Source organism: Paramormyrops kingsleyae, chromosome 6 (assembly GCF_048594095.1).
Source record: "Paramormyrops kingsleyae isolate MSU_618 chromosome 6, PKINGS_0.4, whole genome shotgun sequence".
Taxonomy (NCBI): Eukaryota; Metazoa; Chordata; class Actinopteri; order Osteoglossiformes; family Mormyridae; genus Paramormyrops; species Paramormyrops kingsleyae.
Window position 1 is genome coordinate 30,654,765 of NC_132802.1, and position 23,867 is coordinate 30,678,631.

Below are 23,867 nucleotides of genomic sequence, written 5' to 3' on the forward strand. Positions count from 1 at the left end.
CACTGCTGCATTTCAGTGGCTCCTTTTCAGCAGTTTATCATAAGCTTTGAGCCTATATTTGTCACTGAGAGAAAATTACTTTTTTTCCCGTCATGTTTTCTGTGCATGCAGCATTAGCTAGTCAGAAGCAGATTGGTTATTGCAAGTATGCAAGAAATAATTTTTTCCATGTTATGCATAAAAAGACCCAAAATGAACATTGTAAGTGGAATACTTGATTACTACAAGTTATTTAAACAGTATATATTTGTACAGGAATTCTTCTATCCCAAGCTTTTCGATCCGTATAAGCAGTTGATCATTATAACAGGGCTGCCAACATTCATGCATCTGGCATGACACGCCTTGACTCACGCCCACACAAGAAATCTTATGGCAAATCTACTTTATTCCATTATAAACCTAAAATTATCTACACGTAAAATGTACAGAATATTTACAAGGTAATAAATCGGTAACGTGTAATACATGTAAATGCATGTGCACATGTCTCAAAATGAAAATCTCACGGCAAGCCAGCTGACCAAGTTCCCCTTCATGTTGCTTCCCCGTGGCAGACTGGACGGGGCGGAGTCACGTGACAACACACGCAGTAGTATGTTTTTAAGGGGAGAGTACATGGACACACACTGGGGAAAGTGTTAGATTTTTTTTTTTAAGTATTAACAATTATAAAAAAAAGTAACTTACATGGGCAAGAATATGTCTATTAGAGGTGCTGAAAGTCTGTTTTAATTTCTGATTAATTGCCCAGCCCTAATACTGTACAAGCTTAATATAACCCTGTTCCACACAGGCTTAGAAACATCCTTTATTTATGATAATCTGGTTAACAAAAGTAAAATTTAACTGATCTCAACTGAACACAAATCATTAAGAAATGTATAAAACATGAAATCACAAGGACGGGGGCTTGGAAAACCATCTATAGCAGGACTTGGCAATTAGTTTCAACCATAGGCCAGTTTGTTCAAGTGCTCAATAAGGGGCCAATATCGTTTTACTGGCGCATAAAATTGCTGCTATACATTTTAAATGTTTTATTTGAATATTTTAAGGACTTGTTTTATGAATTTAGAAAATAAGACCAAATTCTCTTTTGGGAGAGCAAGTTTTCTAGGTGGGCTGGATGTGGCCCACGGGCCACCAATTGCTGACCTCCAGTCTGGAGTCCTGGGTAGCTTGTGTGGTAATTAGCACAAGGAGTTGAATCAGGTGAGTTAAATGAGTGGAAACCCCAAAATGGGCAGGGCTCCAGTCCCCCAGCACTGGGGTTTGACACCCCTAGTCTATAGGATGGAGGGGGTGGGGGAAAAACACAAACTGCCAAGTTAAATTGAAATCAATTTTTAATTGGTTCTTTACAAAATCAAAACTTGATTACAAAAGTTAGAAAAACATGGTGGTCTTCAAATAAACATTGTCACACTGACTCCAGAGCTCATAGAGCTTAAAACAGATAAGTACATTTCTCAAAAGACCTTTTGGTGTTTGAACCTTACATTGACACTACCAGCAAAGGCAGGGAGAATTTATAACAGATGACCAAAAGAAGGTGAACTGGAAATATAATCCCTTTATTATGCATGTAGAAATGTCACGTTTACTATTTCATGGATGTTATGGAAATCTCGTATTTCAAACACTTTTGCAAAGGTTATAAATTCCATATAATTACAGCCAAGTGAAGACCTTCCTCAAAAAAAACAAAAACAACATGAAGTAGCTAAATGAGTGCCACAATTTATAACTGGGACAAGGAAGCCATTTGGGCAGATTAAGCTTCCAATTTTGTAGCACAGGGAGAAACAGGTCTCAACTGTGGTTTAATCAGTAGGCACTAAAACAACATAGCAGTAAGCTGGATCACCGACGACTAGGAACTAATAGCTGAGTAGCTGTCACAGAATCCGGGAAGAGGTTGTGGTAGGTTGGGAGGGGCACATAGGCGGCTGTAATCATTTTACCTAGAAAAAGGAAAAAGGTTTTGCATTTCCCCTCTCTGTATAAAATACCAGAATCAAAAACATACACACAATCATACCTGCAAAGAGCCTCCCATGCAATGCATTCACGGCAGCCATGGCGATGGGAATTGTTGGACATTTCACATACACGTTACCCTGAAGCAGGAGGGAGAGAAAAAAATAGAACTTAGCTAAAAATTGGCAACACCACATCTAACACATTAAAACTGTACAATCAATACAAGGGAATTAATGTACATTGATGAGATTTTAATTTCAAGCAAACTATATGGAAAAAGCACCATCTCACAAAGAGCATTCTTACTTGAGGTGAATTTTTGTCAACATATACATGAACAATCCCCCCATGTTTAGTGCATTCTTCAATGACATCATCCTTAATGTCAACATCCCAGCCTGGATCATCTTCACTGCAAAAAACATTTAATCATGAGTGACAAGTGGGTAAGAAAACTGACAACCACACCACATTTCAGCAAACTAAAAAGCACATTTAAATTCTTTTTTAAAATGGTACTTCTATCAGTATTTAAAAAACTATAAATGATTTTTGTGTAAATACACATTTAGCTGTGTCACAGTAGTGACAAAACTGAGGAACACGTCTAGATAAGTGGGGAGAGTAAAAATGTTGGCTAGCATGACTGAGGCAACATGTAAGAACCAGGTAGCTATTGTGTTATACGTGACCGAAGGTACCAATGAACAAAAAGGTAGCTTTTGGGTAACAACCTGAAAGTAAGGCCAGCTCAAGCTTTTCATTACTGGAGAGATTTGATTCCATTTTCGAAAGGCATTAATTAATCAAAGCTAAGCCTCCAGAACTGTCTATTCAAAAATATGTGATTCACAAACAGTGCAAGCTTTTCCCAAATCATTTCAACATGCATTTAGAGAAGGGAAAAAATTACATCAATTCTTGGGAAGAATTAGTGCTGAGTGGTAACCGTTTTAAATCATCATATGGTATGAATTGATCCATACATCGCCATACCATAGCATATCTGAAATGACAGCTGTAACGCTTCAATAGGCAGCAAATTATATAATATTGTTCACTGTGGGTTGCTGTGCAGAGTGCATTGAGCATGCATTGACCCCTGTTAACTGTGCATACCCTTCTTACTGACGGATACAACTGTTCAGCTTTATAGTCTGTGCCTTTGGATTGAGTGCAATAGGTAGATCTGCAATTTCTGTAACCACTTATCCTTTTCAGAGTTGCGGGGGGTCGGAAGCCTATGGGTGCAAGGCAGGGAACAACCCTGGATGGGGCACCAACCCATCATAAGGCACATGTGCACACACACATATACACACACGCACCATTCACTCATGCATGCACATTCACGGGCAACTTGGTAACACATGCTTTTGAAATCGTTCTCTAGATGTGCAATGTAACAAACTGTCATCCTGTCCAAGGTGAACTCCTACCTCGTGCTCTATGGAGCCATGGTCACTGAACCCTGCACAGGACAAGTGCTTAAAGGATGGATAGAACACTATGGTCCTGTTTTATTGTACCGACTACCTGCACAACTCCATAAATGTAATTTCCAAAGGCTTCATTTCCATGTAAAAACATTTCAAAACTATAAACACCTTCATATTTAGACATATGATGCATTGGCTGCCAGTGTGTTTACACAATTCAGACTTTTTTTTTTAAATTAAAACAAGGTAATAAAGGTTTAACACTTACGACTGAGGATTGAACATATTGGAAAGCTGGAAGGTCTGTGTGGCAATAGGCTGTGTAGGGAGATTCATGGCGGTGTTCATATTCAAATTCAAGTTCAAAGCAGGGGTGATAGCTGATGAGAAAAACAGGTGAAGTGAAAAATGGCAGATTTTTGAATCACTGACTCCTTTTGCAGAACCTGTAGCACTGAATTTATTAACCAAATAAAGCTATTTCACAAAACCGAAAACTCAACTTCCTGAAGTGGTAACAAGCAAGCTATTTATCCACCAGTTTTATATACACTAAAAAAGTACCTGTCAAATATAAATTGGCATTACTGGCAAACCTGAATATTAAGATAAACCCAATACTTCGATAATGTTCAGAAAAGTTTTAGCCACACCCACTAAACAAAATGCTTCCTGTAGTTAATAAGCTCACAGTCCCATGGAGGAACTGGATCCCTAAAGAGCTGCAACATCAAGTGCTTAGGTCTCTGACAAGGCCAGCCCAAAATTATTCACTTTCTCTATGCTGCTAACCGACTGTCTAATTAAATGCATTTTTGAAATGCAGATTTGCTTCTTAAACTGTCATGATAGTTTTTCTAGTGGAGATTTAGGATAAGGCCCAATAGCTTCGACATCAAGGTGAGTTCATATTTATACTCATGATTCAAATACAAAAAGATGCTCAGAAGCAAAAGTTACAACTAACAAAGGGGACAGAGCTTTACGATATCCTGAATCATATAAACTCCACATAACTCTTACCAGAAACAGCAGCCATGGCCCCAAATGGGAGGGATCCACTCATCTGCAATGCCTGTTGGGCAGCTGGAGGGATCTGCAACCCAGTACCTAGACAGTCACAAAGAACAAGTTTATGCTAGAAATCTGGGGTAGTTGCTCATAGGGGTGGGTGGTAAGCAATTTATCGTGACAATTGGAATTCTGTGCGCAATAAATATTTGAGTTATCGCATGATAAAGCAATACATTTACTTTTATTTAGCAGATGCTTGTGTCCAAAGCGGGGTGCAAGTGAGGCAAATAACATTACATACATGCTATCGAGGAGTGCGAATAAGTTGAGCTTCCAATGAATACCCAGTTATAAAAGCACACTAAACACGTCAATGACAGAAAAACCCTGCATGTTTGTAGGCTGTGACAGCACTACAACAAACACAGACTGACGTGCAACAGCAACTTCAGCCTGCGTATTATGACAATCGCGTCATGTGTAGGCTACACTGTTGAATAAAATGTCTGGCATTGCTGACGAATTTATTCCAACAAAGGTTTTACTTCGATTGTGTGGAAATAGTTTGGATTTGCAAAATTCAACAGAACAATATACCATAATGTGCAACTGCAAAGCTACTATTCGTGCTAGTGGCAACACAACCAATTCTAATTGTATTTGTTGTAAACAGTTCAGAAGAGCTGAAGTGATAAAATGTTCTTTTACACTCAAAACATGAAACGTTTGAATTAAAGTAAAAAGCACTTGTGCTATAGCGTGTCAATCGATTACTCTGCAATATGGTGGAAGGAAAATGGCGCATAGTGGATTAGAATCCAAATAAAGTGTGAATGCATGTGTGTGTAAGAACTTCACGTTAAAAGTGAATGCAAATGCAATTTGCCAGTATTGCAAAGAGAACTTTAATATCAGCACAGCATGACTGCAATGCAAATACATTAAAAGACATTCAGGTTTGACAGATTCACCCAATAATTAGCCATAGATATGCGCCATTTAATCTTTCAGAGTAGCTTAGCTTTTTGTCATCACTTGGACTTAAATTATTTAAACTTACCTGTAGGTAAAAATAATTGCTGCTAAAGTGAACATTAGCCCAGATGTTTAGCTGCGTCATTTTAGATAATACAATTTTTTGTGAACATAGTATATAAGGGCTGAATGATACTGGAAAAAGTTCACATTGCGATATTTGAAGCTTTTGTGAATTAGAAGTTGGAAATGAACTATATCCTCAAATAGTCAAACTCTGGTGTTCTACGTTCTAAGTGGTGTCTTGCATTGTGCTAACAGACAAAGCAGAACTGAAATCAGTTGCTTCTGCTCAATACCGTTTCTCTACAAAATATCTCTATACAGTGAAAGACAAATGTCTTCATGACTAGTTCTTGTTAGCTTTTCCACTCTTCACTTATTTGTAATTTCTCAAAGTGTCACAGCATCTACGAGTCCAATAGCAAGGACATGAATAATCCTTGTGATGTGTAATCATAAGGATATGAAATGCCATGCATTAAAATTGCACATAGCGTAAGCTTGTCGAGCGGTTAAGTGGTGCAGCACTTCCTCTGCCTCTGTACTCTGCTGTTTTGCATTTGTGGAGTTTGCATGTCCACCCTATGAGTGCGTGCTTTTTCGGCGGATCCAATGGTTTCCTTCAAATGTCCAAAAACATGCAACTTAAGTGAATTGGAGTACCTACATTTTCTGGATGTAGCTCAGTGTACACCAATTGCAATGCTTAATATATAATATGTTGTTGTATAAATGATTACTCTATGAATCGGCAGATTAAAAGCGTCAGATTACTCGATTACTGATGTAAATCTACAGTGACGGCCCTAAGGGATATACAACTTTTGGGTAAGTGGCTAAATGGTTAATTACTACATACATTCCAATGAATGGTTTGCAAACAAGAAAAAAAAATCTGTCTAACATTGATTGTGATTTTATCCAAAAATATGACGTTCTGCTTATATCACCCATCCCTAGTTATTCAGTCCTACCGAAACTGACAATATATTGATGGTTGAGCATAATACACTAGTTGCTCGGCTAACACTTACTAGTCAACAAAAATCATTACCAATTTAAGCTGTGAACCAAACTGGAGAAACTGTTGCATGTAGATATTAAAAACAATGGTGCATTCTGCTTTAGTGTCCTACTGCAGGTTCTCCACTGCCACTTATAATACTAAACAGAGTTGCCAGCCTATGCAGCATATAGGGGATTGCACTGGCAAACAAGCCCTGTTTATATTCTCCGAGACAGGAATATGGGGCTGTTTATTCCCCTTTCTTCTATCACTGGGAAAACACACAGGTCCTTATTTCACCAAACCATGTGCTTTCAGGAAATGGGTCCCTCAAGCACACTACAGTCCCTATGTATTTGCTGCCATGGCAGACAAAGCTTCCTTAACATTCACCTCTCTGCACATATTATAATTAAACCCATAAAGTTCCTGACCAGTTTCCCACAAAAGTGCTATCACAAGTAAATTTTTCGCCAAGACCAGCAATTGTTTATGACAACTCTACAGTTAGTCTGGATTCCTGATAATAGGAAAAACAAATCCAGCCTTGTCCAGCACCAGACCATTAAAAAAGGAAAATCACTATATCTGTTAGTAGGCCAAAAAAGAAAATGCAAATAATCAATCCGAAACTACCTTCAGCAAGCCTGGCCATCAACTGCAAGCGGCCAGTAGTGCCAAGGTCAATGCCAGTCCTCTCCAGCTCATCACTATCCAAGAAGGAGCTTGCTGTCGATGCATCAGTGCGTTCGGTGACATGACCCACTTTCATCGGTCTGCCAGCCAGCTCAAACCCATTCAGCTGCTCTAGGGCCTTCTTAGCGCACTCAGCATCTGCAAACTGAAAGCAAGCACAAGCCATGTACACCAAAGGACTACAAGCACCCATTGCCATAAATTATTACCATTATCACCATCATCTTCAAAATTTCAACTCACTGTTATAAAGCCATATCCTTTTGATCTTCCAGTTTCAGTATCCATCATGAGTTGAATACTTTCAATCTGGTAAAGAGATTGACCAAAATGACAAACATGTTCAGTTTAATCCAGGGAAACAGACTTCAAAGCTCTGACTTCATATAATAGATATTTCCTTTCTTCAATAAAAACAGCTGCCAAGTATGAAAATGTTAGACAATACTGTGCTCGATTATGTGCATCTTATACAGTAATACAAAATGCTATGATTATAAATACCTAGCCATATATATTCATCCATCACTCCTTGGTGGAGAAGACGATACCGTAGGAAGCGCGGTTAACAGTTTAAAGGATCAATCCATTTAAATTGAGATAGAAGAATATAACTGTAGAAAAATATATTGAAGGCAAAACCAGTGTGGAGATGGGGGACTCCTTACCCTTCCAAAAGGCTCAAAGATTCCTCGTAGCATGTCCTCTGTGATATTGAAGTGCAAAGATCCCACATACAGCCTCATAGGTCCCGCACTGCCCTTCTGCAAGTTGTTAGCCATAGCAGCAGCCCTGTTCTTTTCAGCCTAGAAACATAAACACAAAACTTTAAAACAAAAACCTTTGCTTTGCTACCACACACCCCACACATAGAGTATGTATAAGTGCAACAAGCAGAGACTTTTTAAGCTGCTATCAAGGCATATTGTCCAGATTCCCCACAACAGAAAGCAGCTACCACAGAACAAGGAAACTCTGGGAAATTGTTGCAAAATAGTATTGCACACTACATTCAGCAAACCAATTCAAGCACTAATTACCATCCAAGCTTTTGTTCCATTTCTATTTATACAAGTAGAAGTCAAAATAATTAAATAATTAAAGATCCACAGTGTCACCTTGTGAAAATACAATAACAGCAGGCAATAGAACCCCTTTACTGAAGTGACTATACAGTGTACTACAAAAACATTGTATTACCTGTGAAGCCTGGACAATAATTGGCACCCCCAGAAGTCTTTGCCCAGTTAATCCAATTGCCAGTGGTACAGAATTCACTTGCACAAACTCAACATAAGCAATCCCCTTTGATCTTCTTGAGTTTCGATCAGAAATCATTCTCACATCTCGAACCTGTAGAGAAAATATTTAACTTGACTTCATGTAGTTAATGGAAATAAGACACACAAATCCAAATAAGCATTCCAAATATATTAAAGCAGCAACTGACCTTTCCCACTGCTGAAAAGAACTCCTCCAGATCCCGAGGGCGTATTCTGGCTGCCAGTTGCATGCAGAACACAGTGCGTGCATCTCTCTCTTCAGGGGTCAGGTTGTCAATTGGCTCCCTTTGAAATACAAGCATACAAAAATATAACATAACCAACTTGTGCCAAATCTTAGGAACTCTGAAGATTTTTAGTACTTTGTACTAAGGATTTTTGCAAGTCAAAACCCTAGGAACCTCTGTCACACTCACCTCACTGGACTCTTATCCTTCTTGAAAGGGCTGCTTCCTTTAGATCCCTTTCGACTGAAATGAAATCAGTGTTAGTTCCATACATTCCTCAGAATTCTTTATCATATCAAACAAGAAACCATCGACACAAACAGTAAGAAAACCAGATCATAAAATCCTTCGCTTGATGGAAAGGGGTGACAATCAATCCTCTGGAACCACTATTTTTCAGCCCAGAGCTGCGATTAAAAACAAGGTTCATTCCAAAGTCTACGACTAATAGCCACCTCCCTGAGGTTCCCTGAGAGTGTTTTTCGGTTTTGTCCAGTGGTGCCATAATGACCTATTAGCAACTAACAAGGGCAAAGGACAACATTCAGAACCACTTCAAAAGTAGAGGAGCTTATTCCTTAGAATGATGCTTCTTCCTTTGTGCAACTGCTATTACTACATGAAAAGTTTACAAGAGAAATATTTCCCCAATATAAAAAGGCTAGGAACATAATGAACTTTGCCATTTCCCTCATATCATATATCATATCCATGGCCTAATCCAGAGTAAACTGCAGAAGTAATGTAAGCATTTGCACAAGGAAGCAATTGGCTTATCCAAGACCGTCTAGCAAGCTTTCCATCAATAACTATTCGCTGTTGAGAAAACAATGGTACACTCATCTCAGCCTGAAAGCCAGGATATCTTGTTACAAGAACAGTGTAAAGTAGCAGAGTGACTGCTTGGTGCATGAGGTGTTAACCCACAGGGGTCACCGACATCGTTGGCAATGTCGCATATCTTTCTCGTGTACTTCAGTTCATAACTCGCTGAAATCTTATTGTAGAAAAATGGGGGGAAAAATGCTGACTAAATCCATAATTTGTCTTTTTCAAAATGTCCATTGTCGGAAGTATTAAAGTTTTTAAAATTAGGTTAAAATCGGCAAAAATTAAACCATGTCACCTTACTTTGTTTTACCTGCATCGGGGGCATGTAGTGCCACTGTCACCCGAAGATCGCTATTTGCATTCTAAATAGCTGCATTATCGCGTATTCAAATCGCATTCGCATGGTAATTTGATGAAACACGATCCAGATACATCCCCATCAGCACCATAAAAGAGGGGGAGGGATGTGGCCAAGTGTGAATGGCTTATGCATACACATGAAACTTGCTACATATTCAATGAAAGGAGGCCAGAAATAGTGACACAGTTAGGTTTTTCTTATTTATTTATCCAACTGAATGTTGCAATTACACCATTCAGTCATCTTCATGTACCCAAGACTTTGGCGATCAGATATCTGGGATCAAAACAAACTGGCACTATTGCTTACTATGTACAGTGGTACCTCAGTACATGAACTCATTAAAACTCAAATTTCTTAAGCCGAACCAACCAGTTTGGGGAAAAAAAATGACCTAGAATCTCAGACGTCGAACCAGGAACCAAAAAGTTAAGCAATAGTTGTACAAATGTTACAACCTAAAAATTAGTGATTTACAAACAAATTAATGAATACAGAGTAATAATAAAAATGAACAATATACTGCATGGAACAGTCTACTGTTGGCGCATGGCTAGGGGTACATTCATCATCATTTTGGGAACCATTAAGAAAAAAAAATGTCACGCATGGCGTTTTTCTTACTTTACAAATTACTGTTTTGATAAATGTGCTTAGATGTGTTTAGTATATACTCTTGTTTTATCCTGTTCATTTTGTGTTTAAATGCTTAAAAAAAAAACATTTAGGTGTATTTTTTGGGGTTGGAAACCAATTAATTGGTCATCCATTATTTCTTATGGGGAAAATTTGATCAGAACTCGAACTTTTTAGGATTCGAACCTGAGTTCTGAACGGATTAAGCTCGAGTTCTGAGGTACCACTGTACTTTTATAAGTGTTCCCCAAACTGCATTTTGCAATGTCTATGCTTTGATGTCAAATTACAAACTTATAAATATGACATATTTACAAAGTACATTAAAATAAAGATGAGTGTAATGCGAAAACAAATATACAAGAAATAATTTGCCATGAATTAAGTGTGATCATACCCCAGTCAGTGAATGTGTGTTCCCTACCCCTAGACCCCAGAGGGTTAACTCAATTTTGGGAAACCAAAAAGCAGAAGCTGACACTATCAAGTATTCCAAGGGTAGGGCTGTGCGATGACGACATAAAAACGTCTATCATTTCACATTGTGCTCAATCGTTTGTCGTGGTGTCGCAAAATACATTGTTCATGGCAAGATTTTTTCATCATTTGGATCACAGATTGCAAATTTACACCACCACATGGGATGCAGCACTTGTTTGGAAGTTATTGGGACTTTATTATTTACAATCCGCAGAAGACAATCCACAAATATGTACCATGATCCACTAATATTAACTATCCACAAATATATATTTTTAAATTTGTGTTGTGTAAAATCATATCCACAAAAATACAGACTGATTTGTACAAGTGAAACATGTTTTGCACATTTGTGCATCACTTCCTATTTGCGGATTGTTACATTTGTGACTTCCCTCCTATTTGCGGATTTTTGTTCAGTTTGTACACCTATGTAGCCCCTAAATGATCAGGGTGGGAAAATATATATATATATATTTTTTTAAATAGTTTTACATTCTCTTGCAAGAGTTTTGCAATCCCACTACACTTGCTGCAACGCGACCACAGGGACAAACCAGGGCTGTGGAGTCGGTAGATAAATGCTCCGACTCCGACTCCTCAGTTTCTAAATCTTCCGACTCCGACTCCCCGACTCCGACTCCTCTGTATGTATATACTATGCTAATGTATTTTCTACATCCATTGAAGGAAAGGAAGGCAACATACATGTCATTTCACCACAGAACTACTGGCTAGGAAGCCAACACTGTACTATAATGCCAGATTAAAGACAAACACAATGAAAACAAGGTTTCAAGGGTAGCGCATAGCGAAGGGGAGCCGACGGAGCTGAGAACACACCAGATGATTTTTCAGGCGTTTGACGCGTGGTGACGGCCGAAAAATCGGCAGTGCATCTGTAAATGTATGGGGGGCTTTAGGCTAGGTTCACAGTTCCCTGTAACAGTGGAACACGACACAATGGAAAGCGGTGCCGCACCTTACCTGTGCATTACATCCCATATAGTGACGCATACAATCAATGAAAAGCATGCTTCATGGTTACTTGACATGTTCGTTTTGTGGTAACATTATGCACTGCATGCATTGGGCTTTATTCTTACAGCAGAGAAGTAGTTCATTATGACTGTTTGTGAATTGGGACATTTCAACTTACTTTTTTAATTCCCATTTAAATTTAGTAGGAGTCGGAGTTGGAGTCGGTTAACTTTTTGCCGGGTACCCAAAATTGTCTCCGACTCCGACTCCTCGACTCCGACTCCACAGCCCTGGGACAAACCCAAATAATACAGACATGTCCAATTAAATGTACTTTAAGCATTAAACTATGGGGGACAATGAACACCATGTAATTTTCATAAATGTGTTTATACGTATTTATTAATTGCACTGTATCCATTCACCGCCAGCGATTTTAGCAAGACAGCTGGGCAATTGAATGTGAAGTGCACTCATACAAACATTGAAATATATTAAAAACACTTGTAGATTTTACAGCCAGAAAACTGCATACAAAGCAAAACTTTGTTGGAGTTAAGGTTTAAACTCGATCCCGCTTTCTGGAATATTTCTGTATACATCTGCATACATCAAGCGAGAATCCCAGGTGGGTATATCCGAAAGCGGGTTCGGTTTTAATCCTTAACTAGGACATTGCGGTCAAGTTAGCTTTATATTCAGATTTCCGGCTGTAATATCTTTCAACAAAAGCAAGCAACACTGCTTGGTTTTCCAGATTTCTTAATGGGCACATTTTAATTCAATGTTGGTGTGTGCACTACACATTCAATAGTCCAGGTGTCCAATTTATAGTAACTGGCAGTGAATGGACAGGGTGCAATTAATAAATACATAAAAGCATTTATGAAAGTTACATGGTGTGCATTGTCCCCCATAATTTAATGCTTGAAGCACATTTAACTGGACATGTATGTATTTAAGTTTATACTTATCAGTGCATTAATTCTATCTTTTGTACTTACAACGGAAACAGTACAGATATTAGTAAAGAAAAGTATTGCAAGGTTAAACGGACACAGTATAGTTGTTATAACACAAAACTATTGCAAGGGAACTCAAAACAATTTCAAAAAATTTCCATCCTGACCTCTTAGGGGCTTTGTATACCGCAACTGATGTATAGAAAACAATAAGTCACAAATACACAACTATCCATAAATACGTATTTTTAGTTGTGTTGTATAAAATCATATACAGAAAAATATGGAGCAATTTGTACATGTGAAAAGGGTTTTGCATATTTGTGGATCACTTCCTGTCTATTTGTGGATCATGTTACATTTTTGACTTTCCTCCTGTTTATGGATCTTTGTCTAATTCATACAAAGGCTGAGCTGCAGAAAAAAAAATAAAAATAAAAAACACAACTATTGTAGCACCACTGGGCCTGATCCTCGCGTGTCATAGCCATTGTGTAATTACCCACCGAGTGTGTGCCTTATTGTGCTTAGTACTATTTCCCTGCTGTTCATTGTTTGTGATGTTGCTGCTTGTTGAGTGGCCCTTCTAAGGACCTGTGGTCCTTAGAAGTTGTGGTCCTGAAAAGCAACTTCATGCAATTCCGTGCCTCTTCGTCTTTATTCACCGCTTCCGCGATGCCCGGCACTACAATATCACTATCCACAAGTGTGTATTTATTTGTATTGTAAAAAATCATATCCACAAAAATATGAAGCGATTTGTACCCCAGAAAGGGGTTTTACGCATCTGTGAATCACGCAACGTCACTTTTTTTTTTGCAGATTGTCAAAATCGTACAGCAGCTGATCTCTAGGGAAAAAAAATCCACAAATATGAAGTGCAGTTGTGATATATCGGATCAGGATATGAGATTCTGGTCATATTGCACAGCCCTATCCAAGGGTGTTCAATACATGGTGTTAAATGCAATGCACAAGTCTCTTGAAATACCCTCCCCTGTTACATCAGCTAATAATGACTACTTTCCACTATTTTCCTGTGCACCTAAATTCCACTCATTATATAAATTGTATATGGAAATCTTAAAATTTCAAACAGGAAAAAATAAAAAGATTAAAACACACACAGCTAATGGATCCACCAGTAGCCAGACACTTAACCAAACATAGCAGACAGACCACAAAAACGAGAGAGAATAAAATGAGGGAAAAATGTACTTACGGAGGGCTCTTACGACCAGCTTTGTAGCGACCAGATCGTTCTTTGCTGCGGGAGCTACTGCGGTGTCGGCGCTCTTTGCTATGGCTTTGCTTTTTTTCACAGCTCCTACTTCGCTTCCGGTCACGATTCTTTTTGTGCTCCTTGCTTGTACTTCGTCCCTTATCATGACTTCGGCTACGACTCCTGCTTTTGCTCCTTTTTTTCCTTCAAAAATAAATATATTTCTAAGCATACAAATTACATACCAAGGTGTGCTGATCAAACAAATCATGTTGATACTAACAAAAACAGATTATCATGCCTTGTGAGCACTTCAACCGAAAGGTTAACAAAAAGCTTTCAGACTAAATTCACACACAGACCATTACTATTCATTACAAGTCTCAATTCAGCAGTTCTTTATCAAGTCAGTGTTTACAGAGCTGTGGACATTTTCTTAGAGAAGGCAAGAACAGATCCAATACTGTAAATGTTCCTCAGATCCTTAAGGACATAACAGCTAAGAATAGCATTCAATAAAACGAATAAAAAAACAAAAAAAACACACAATTGTACAGTTCAGTTCTGACAGGAAACAGGGTTACTAACCACGTATTTTTTCTATATTACAACTGATTACATTTTTGGCATGCAGAGGGAGGAACCCTTTAGCATTACAGGTTAGCCAAAATCTGGAGGCCCATCCATAAGCCAGATGTTAGTGACATTAATGCAGCTCCTTTCTAGCACGCATTCAGTTGACAACAGCAGCAAACGGCAGCAAATTTTCATTTTAGTCAGTCTTGACTAAAATGTAATTTAGTTCGTTATAATTTAGTCAACTAAATTATTTTAGTTTAAGTCTAGTTTTAGTTGACTATAAGCTTACAGTTGACTAAAACTACCGTTGATTTAGTCGACTAAAATTAAAAGTGTTTAAAGTTTCCCTTTGATTTCTGAAAGTCATTATGTTCACTAAGATTAAATGAAACTAGGGCTGCACGATTTGGGGAAAATATCGAATCGCGATTTTTCTGATGAAATTGCGATTATGATTTGATTTGCGATTTAATTTTTTTTATGTCAAGCTTCAGTTCAATATTCAGTGTGTAGTAATTTTAAAACATATGATGCAGCATGAGATACCATCAGTATTAACTGGTCTATATTCTAATGCAAGGATGAGAATTTAAAGATGTGATGTGTCAAGTTAAATAAAGTAATAATGAAAACAATTGCAGCAAAAAGAAAAATAGCGATCTTGCAGGTAACGCTTATTACCCTCCTAATAACACTAGAACCGCCTTTTCCCACGCCAATGAACAAACAAGAACTACTTCGGTGTATGCAGCCCTTTTGTTTGCGCTATTATGTTGTTAGTTGCTGTTATTAACACTAATAACACTCAAAAAAACTAATGTTCATAACAGAGTGGCTGTTCTGTCCTGAAACCGTAAAGCTGGAAATTTTTTAACGTAGTATGCATTTTATAAAATGTTGAATAGAAGTCGTTTATTGGTGATTTCATGTTGGTCGAAGTTTCCGCTTTCAAACTGTATATGGTTATTTTCTATATAAATCAATTCAGGTGAAACAAAAAATATCTACGTGTTCATGGGTGCAAACTCTTTCAGACTCTCACGCAAGAATTCTTACGGCAAATCTATATTTTATTCTGAACTTAAAATTAGCTGCATCAAAAACGTTACGGCAGTTTGTAAACCCTACAGACTATTTGCAAGGTAATAAAACTTATACATGTAAATGTGTGTGCAGAACAGAGAACAGAAAATCACTCCATGCAGCTGACCAAAGTTGCCAACCCTGAATTTTATTTTAAATGAGAAGTAAAATGCAGTTTGACTGAAGCAGCTTAATTATCATTCCTTTGCTTTGTTACTCGGACAAATACAAAACGAATGATTAAACATTAGCCTTTATGAGTCTCTTTTTGTATGTTTTCTAAATAAGACCGCGTGCCCATATCCAACTGTAATAGCGATTAAAGCGATCTATTCTTTTAGTATTTATGTTAAAGAAAGATTTCTTATTACGGTTGTGGGATTAATCTTTGGAAACACTAATTTAATAAGCAAAAAAACATGACATAAACACGACTGTATTGTTGGTTTTACGGCTTTTTAGGAGCTCACCGACTCCGCCGTTACTGTCTCAATGTTTTGATGGGTTAGCGGTATACTAATGCTATAGCCTATTAACAAAAACCAAAGGTATGATACGCTGAAGTATATCGCAGCTGGTGTTTAAAAGGAGCTCGCCGGTTCTATTGATGATAGGGCCTTTCTGAAACAATCTCGGACCATGAAATAGGAAGGCAATTCACTTATAGCTCAGTAGCGGAATCAGTTTTTTTCCTAACCGCGAATGTAACATTTTCCTTGGGTTTCACGTGTTAGACGTTTGTGGGCCTATACGCCTTCTTGGGCCACTTCTGATTGGTGAGCATGATAGGCACGCGAGAAGCACAGCGCTTGTGATTGGTGAGTGACTGTCACACAGGGAGCATGGATTGAATTTGTATAACTATCCTCAAAGCAGTTTTAAACCCTGGGTCCGACATGCTGTGTAATGTATATCCTAAATCGTGATTTCTGCGACTTGCTAATCGCGTCGTTTCAAATCGCAATTTCGATTTGAAATCGATAAATCGTGCAGCCCTAAATGAAACCAATGTTAAGGAATGGTATTAAGGTCTGACATCACGTTTTATATCTTTTCTAAATAAGACCGCCCATATCCTATACCAGGATTATTCAAATCATGGTCCTCGAGGTCCGAGCACTGCTGGTTTTCCAGTCTTCATTTACCTGTCAGTCAGGTGTGAAGCCTCTGACCAATCAGAATCAGTAATTATTAAGCTAACTATCCAGGAGAACTGAAAACAAGGCCTGGATTTGGAATTGAGGTCCAGATTTGAAGAACCCTGCCCTATACTCTAATAGCAATTAAAGTGATAGGTTTGTATGCATTTATATTAAAACGAGACTAATTTTATTACTGGTGTGGGATTATGGAAACCAATAGTTAAAACAAACACTAAAATGACAAACACGACTGTATTAGGGTTTTAGGGCTTAAGTCAAGCACTTTATTTAAACATGCACACTTTTCACATTTTCTCATATTTTGAAATGCAGCCCTACTTTTATTTAATGAGAAAACATACATATTGGCAGTCATACATACATGTTCAGTTGTATGTCACGTTAATAAATATTGTCAAAAAGTTTTTTAATTGTACTGAATTTGATTTGACAGTCAGGTATTGATTACATGCAATGTTGATGCAACTAATAGGCTACTTAAATATATATCACACTAAATAGTACAGGACCTCGTCTCAGGCAAAGATTTTCGTCTCGTTTTTATTTGTTGACGAAATTGTCAATACACTTCGTCATAGTCTTAGGCCTCCCAAAATCATTTTTTAGTTCTCGTTTTAGTCTGAAAATAAAGGTCGTTGACGATAACTATGACGAAAATTTTTCGTCAAAATTAACACTATGGATGGAAATTGCCAGAGAACTCCTGATTTGATATAATTTTAATTTAGAAAATGGAATTGCAATTTAAACTTTTTGCTAAAGGGCATATCAGGTCTACATTTAAAGTAGACCCTTCTTACATTTAACTGCCTTTTTTTAGACTCCACTCAACACAAAAACTTTTAAATTAGCCATTACAATTATTGCTCAGTACAAATTCCAGCACCTTCAGCAGTAGCAGCTTCTTAGCAAATAAGGCATTGGAACTAAACATATGGTATTTGCTCATCCACACCATAATAACCATCTTTACAGCATACAGTGTGTATGCTACTGAGAACAAGCAAGGTATAAAGAGAACAGACACCTTGCAATAGCAAACTAAATCAGAGATTTTAAAAGTAAATGAAATTCTCTACAAAATATCCTAAAAACACACAAAGGACTGTTATCCAATTAGCTCTGTCACTACTGCATTGAAAGATGTTTGAAGTTGTGTTGAGGGTTTGGTCGCCTTGCACATGTGGCTGTAAGTTTGTGGTTGTCAGTCTCAGTGACATTCGAAAAGCAGCATGTGAATGTTAGTGGTACTACTAGGGATGAGCCACTCCAAATTTTTTCAGTTCTGATCTGATTCCGATAGAGCCGTTTAATAATATAAATATTTATAACTTTATATATATTTTTTTTATATTAATTTTTTTTAATTAGTCAATACAAATGAAAAAATGTATATCAAAAATTGACTACTAAAAACATATATGCATATATGCAACTGGCAAATTCTTAAAATGCCCCAAAATTGTTCTCCTACTGGTAACAGTGTCACTTACACTTCGTTGCAATAGCAGTCCCTCGCATATCACAAGCTGTAGCACGTGCACAAAACAAGGTAGCGACTCCCAAATCATCTATTGTTTTTCTCATATTACATTGTCTTGCACAATTGTGTGCGCTTTTAGTGGGATTTTTCACCAAACACTACTTCCACCACTCATAACTGTTTTTACAAACATTGCACATCGCTGTGCTACTACTTGCTGTAAAATGCTTAAAACACTTCTAGTCACCACCCTCTTATCTGAAGTTCTTACGCTCCTCCTACTGCAAAGGGTTTGCACATAATGTCACTGCACTCACACCCACAGAGTGGCAAAAAACTGAGTGAGAGCATTAGTGTTCAGCTTGAATACCACAAAAATACATCTAAAATGGGAAAGAGCCATCATGCGATTGATTGTACAAATCAATTTAACAAGAAATTAGCTCTCTTTTTACAGGCTGCCAAAAACTCAAGTATCAGATGTGGTCACATACGGCCAATAACCAATATGTCTAATAGGTATGGATTGGTGCCGATACCAATCCGAATATTGGATCGGTACAACTCTCGGTATTGCCGCGGTATTTAACTTTACTGCAGCAAATTTTGCAGCCATCCATATTTCTGTTCAGGTGTCTATTTTATAGAATAAAAAGTTTGCCCTAATTCTGGATTTAATTTGAGAAAGTGCTAGAAGCATCTCTAAACACAATTGCTCATTTATGATGACATGGTGCCAGACTTGTACATGTTGGTCTCAAAATCAAGCCATGAGCAGTGGTACCTCAGAACTCAAATTTAATCTGTTCAGAACTCTGGATCAAATACTAAAAAGTTCGAGTTGTGATCGAATCTTCCCCATAAGAAATAATGGAAAACCAATTAATTGGTTCCCGGCCGCAAAAAATTACACCTAAATATGTTTTTTTTTAGCATTTAAACAAAATGAACCGGATAAAACAAGAGCAAATACTGTACTAAACACATCTAAGTACATTTATCAAAACAGTAATTTGTAAAGTATGAAAATAAATGTATCCAAACAATGTATAAAGTTAAAAAAAACAATGTCCTGCCCCGATTGTCTGCGCCTTCCGCGTGCCACGCCCCCGCGTGCCACGCTGTATTGTGTGCTGAAAGGTATGCCAAATCACACAAATAACTGTAGTGGTTTCCTGTAGCAGTTGGAGATCCAATATATACAGATGATCAAACAATTCTGTACTGTTCTTTCTGACAATATACTAATACAGTGGTACCTCAGAACTCAAACTTAATCCGTTGAGTTCGAGTTCCGATTGAATTTTCCCCATAAGAAATAATGGAAAACCAATTAATTGGTTCCCGGCCCCAAAAAATTACACCGAAATATGTTTTTTTTAGCATTTAAACACAAAATGAACCGGATGAAACAAGAAGAGCATATACTGTACTAAACACATCTAAGCACATTTATCAAAACAGTAATTTGTGTAAAGTAAGAAAACAAATGGATCCAAACAATGTGTCCTGCCCTGATCGTCCGCTCCTTCCGTGTGCCACGCCCACTTGTTAACCCCGTGTGGAATCTCTGTGTGATCAGCTGTTTCTTGTTATTGTCATTAGTCCTCTGTATTTAGTCCGTGTTTCAGTTTGTTTCCCCAGTCCGGTCATTGTATTGTCCGTCTGCGTTTTTGCCTGCCTTACCTGTAATTAAACCCCGCATTCCCCGATACCCTGACATCTGCGCCTTTGTCTCTGTTCCGTCCTTGCTTGGCACGACAATATTATAATTAAATGTATTAATGGTTTATTATTATTAAAATAATGAATAAGAAATCATTATTTTTAAATGCATTTTATTATATAATAATTACTGTTACTGTCTCATTGTCTAAATGTGTTTTTACTGTCTAAATATTTGTATTGAGCTAGTATAAACATGCACGATGCTATCACAGCGAATGCAAGGCTGAGACTGAAGCGTTACCCTTTGTTTCCGCTGAGAGACGTGCCGTGTGACTCATTTCCCCGCGCGTACAAGTTCTTAGGTTGCCATTCACGGTTTGACTTCTGAGATTATAGGTATAGGTAATTATTTTTCCAACTGGCTGGTTCGACTTAAGAAATTCGAGTTCTAATGAGTTCGAAAACTGAGGTACCACTGTATTACCAATAACATAAGTGACTGACAATTATAGTAACTTGCATTTAAAAATCAATTTTAAAAAGTCAGTTTAAGCCCTGCAGTGATCTAAAAATCACCACCTTGAACGTGATTTAACATAACCAACTCCCCACCCCTAGCTGCCACATTTTGTATGCGCTGAAATGACAATGGCAAGTGAAAACCTCACAACAAAATGACATTACATTACTACTGACATTAGTAAGACCCAAGACAAACTACATAAAATCAAGGTAAATGCTTTAAGTTGTACTCACTTTTTACTACGTTGCTCATGGCCATTGGCATTAGCAGGCTTGACCTCATCCTAAGCAGGGTCGACAGGAGAACACCATGAAGACGAAGATTTTATAGACAAGCCATCAGGGTAAAAGGGGATGGGAACAAAAGAAAATGAACAACATTTACTAAATATTCATGCAATGAATTTTTAAGACTTGAAATCGGGTCTTTTACAGACATCCAGGTGAAATTTTCCACTTTCCTTTCAATACATTTGTGATAATAAACAACCCATTTGGACTTTCAAGTGTTTGTCGGGAAAATTAGCGATTTAAGCTACACAAGGTTGTGTTTAGTGGATATTTGGTTAGCAACACAACCTCTCCTAGTCAGTACCAAGGCTATCTTTGCCTAAAACCAAGGTGGCCAAGCTAGCAGCCAGCCAATAATCAAGTTCCTGTGGTGGATGCCATTCCAGTGATCTTCACCCATTTTCGTTCGTAGACTGTAAGAGCTCGATGTCACCTCTGTCACACATCTCGCCCTGAAGCAAACAGGGATTCACACTGCTTAGTAACTTTCACCCAAGAAATGAATACCCAAGAAACAAAATCCAACCCCATGATATTTTTGCATGGAGATGGTCCCTGTTAGGAAGTGATTTAAAAGGTTTTTTTTTTTTTATAAAGATGAAAAAAAAGTAACTAGTATGAGCATGAAAAAAACTAGAGTTCAAGGTTCAAAATATTTTTTTAAATTTTTATTTTTTTTTAAATGTTATGGCATGCAAAAGTACTTAAGGGCTACTTAACTAAACTCCTGTATAAAACTTGTAAATGGATTAGGACAGTATTAACATTTAAATGTTATATGTGTGATGCTGAGAGGAAAAAAATGTAAAGCACCAAAGCAACATCATATTTCTTTGTGAAATAGGGACAATTTACCCATTACAAAAGTGATGCTTTGAAACATAACCGGTTACTGGTCACAAGCTGAGAAGGGAAAGAAAAAACTCATAACGCAGAGTCATTTTATTAGTCATGCAACGTATAGTTATACTACATTACAGATTTTTTTTTTTTTTTTACACACAAATATAATAGGAAATTCTGGTGCAACTAAAGGTATGGCGAGTCAATATTTGAATACTATCTCAGTGTTAAGCCTGTTAGAATAAATATCCCTGTCCTCCATTTCATTCACCTTGTGGCAATTGGCTTTTGATGTTCAAAGTTAAGGTTCTTCTTACCTAAAGGACCACAATACATCAATACAATGAATAATTACAACTGTACTTTTCAACAGTTCACAAAAAAAAAACAATGCTTTACCATAGGACAAAAGGTTAAAGTTCTTCAGGCATCTTTACAAAGTGTACATTTCCCCATTCTTTAATTGTATAACGCCTCCACAGATAGAAAGCTTATTTTATGATATATATATATATGTGTGTGTGTGTGTGTGTATGTATGTATGTATGTATGTGTGTATGTATGTGTGTATGTATGTATGTGTGTAAGAAAGATTCTGGGGTAGAGAGAAACTGAAATCTTGTACGTGCAACGCGAAGTGAGCCATCCACGCGAATCACCAATGAATTCACTCACCTTTTTATAGGGGGCCTCAAGCATAGCTTCAATATCAAAATCGTCCGCCATGTCTTTATTCCGGGCTGCAAAGGAAATAAGATGTGAAGACAATTATACACCTATGCCACAGTTATTACAACCGACACCTCGGTTGATTACATCTATGGTTAAACTTCACCATAATGTTACTCGTGGAACTCGCTTGAATTGTAAAATTTTAAAAAACGTCGTATACAGCAATGCTACTTTTATCAATCTCGCAAAGTTCCACTGACTGAATAAACGATCACGGCCTAGTGTTAAGTCCAAGACCAAATTAGTTCATCAAATGCACAACGAAAATCCTACCAGAGGGGCTACGTACCCGAAGTTTGGCTTTACAACCCATTCACGTTTATCCAACCAGCTAGTTCAAACGTTAATTTTTTTATATATATATATATAAATAAGTAATACGCAGCACCCATCTATGCTATCACCTAGATTATCAGCTGCAGAAGTGGCACATTAGTTACCGAGCAGTTAACAAGCTAGCTAGTATACTGCAGTATTATAGTACCGTCTTAGTTCGTAAATGCGACACCCCGGGATAATATTAAGCTGCATTTAGTCACATATTACGCGTTACAGCTAGCGGTTTTTAAGTCAAACTTCAGCTAGCAAACCGCTTTAGATGACTATCCAGCTACTCGCTTAGCTACTTTCAAGACACTAGTTAGCTTCCTAATATCAAATAAAGACTTTTATACAAGATACACATCGGTTTCTTAATCGAAAACATTTTTATATAAAATATTACCTTGGACAAGCTTTTAATCGCCCCCCAACAAGTAGTTATGTTCTCTACAGATGCTTATCGGCAAGCTAGGCCCGTCTCAGTCGTCAACCGTTCCTTTCTTCCGCTTTCCAAAACAAAATATAAAAAGCTAGCTTCAGTTTAGTTACTTCTGTGTTAAAGTAAATCACATAAATACAATATGAGAGGCTGATATTGACTATCTGGCTGATATAATATTGCTTTGAACGTCCACTCGTATTGTTTAAAAGTTTCCCCTGCAGAACTACCCGCGCTTCTTCTAAAATGGCGTCTGCAGACTGACCTAAAAGGGGTTTCCCGAGATGCCGCATAGGGGCGAACCCTAGCGTTGTACTTCTCTTATTACCGATCCCGGAACAGTACGACACCCAGGGAGTTTACTAAATCAGCCAGCAGCTGCCTGACTGTTTACACACGGGGGTCATTCCATTTTAATTAAACATATCTCCAAAAAGTTTTTCACCATTTTTAGTTTTAATGAAATTCTGGCATGTGAATTACACCTACCTTCATTAGCTCGGAAATGTTTTTTGTTTGTTTATTTATTTATTTATTTATTTCCTTTGAGATATAGGCCTAGAGCCTTTCCTACAGCCCAG

General features: G+C 37.6%; 1 protein-coding gene across 1 annotated transcript; it reads right to left on the bottom strand.

Annotated features, from left to right (window-relative positions):
- Positions 1 to 1,331: 1,331 nt before the first annotated feature.
- On the bottom strand, positions 1,332 to 23,568 carry LOC111844699 (RNA-binding protein 39-like). Its single transcript, XM_023813399.2, has 15 exons — positions 23,251 to 23,568; positions 22,470 to 22,534; positions 20,895 to 20,944; positions 14,163 to 14,366; positions 8,879 to 8,932; positions 8,630 to 8,747; positions 8,380 to 8,532; positions 7,848 to 7,985; positions 7,423 to 7,488; positions 7,120 to 7,324; positions 4,449 to 4,535; positions 3,694 to 3,805; positions 2,293 to 2,398; positions 2,045 to 2,123; positions 1,332 to 1,967 (listed from the first exon to the last, which is right to left on the bottom strand). Exons 2-15 carry the CDS (start codon positions 22,518 to 22,520, stop codon positions 1,867 to 1,869), a joined length of 1,524 nt encoding a protein of 507 aa, XP_023669167.1. The 5' UTR covers positions 22,521 to 22,534; positions 23,251 to 23,568; the 3' UTR covers positions 1,332 to 1,866.
- Positions 23,569 to 23,867: the final 299 nt, after the last annotated feature.

What these genes read in the sequence shown, in the direction of transcription:
- LOC111844699 (XM_023813399.2), bottom strand. Translation starts at nt 22,520, where the DNA reads ATGGCGGACGATTTTGATATTGAAGCTATGCTTGAGGCCCCCTATAAA. An exon ending in TTGACAAAAATTCACCTCAA is followed by an intron (nt 2,124 to 2,292) that starts GTAAGAATGCTC and finishes CTCCTGCTTCAG; the next exon opens with GGTAACGTGTATGTGAAATG. An exon ending in GCATGGGAGGCTCTTTGCAG is followed by an intron (nt 1,968 to 2,044) that starts GTATGATTGTGT and finishes TCCTTTTTCTAG; the next exon opens with GTAAAATGATTACAGCCGCC.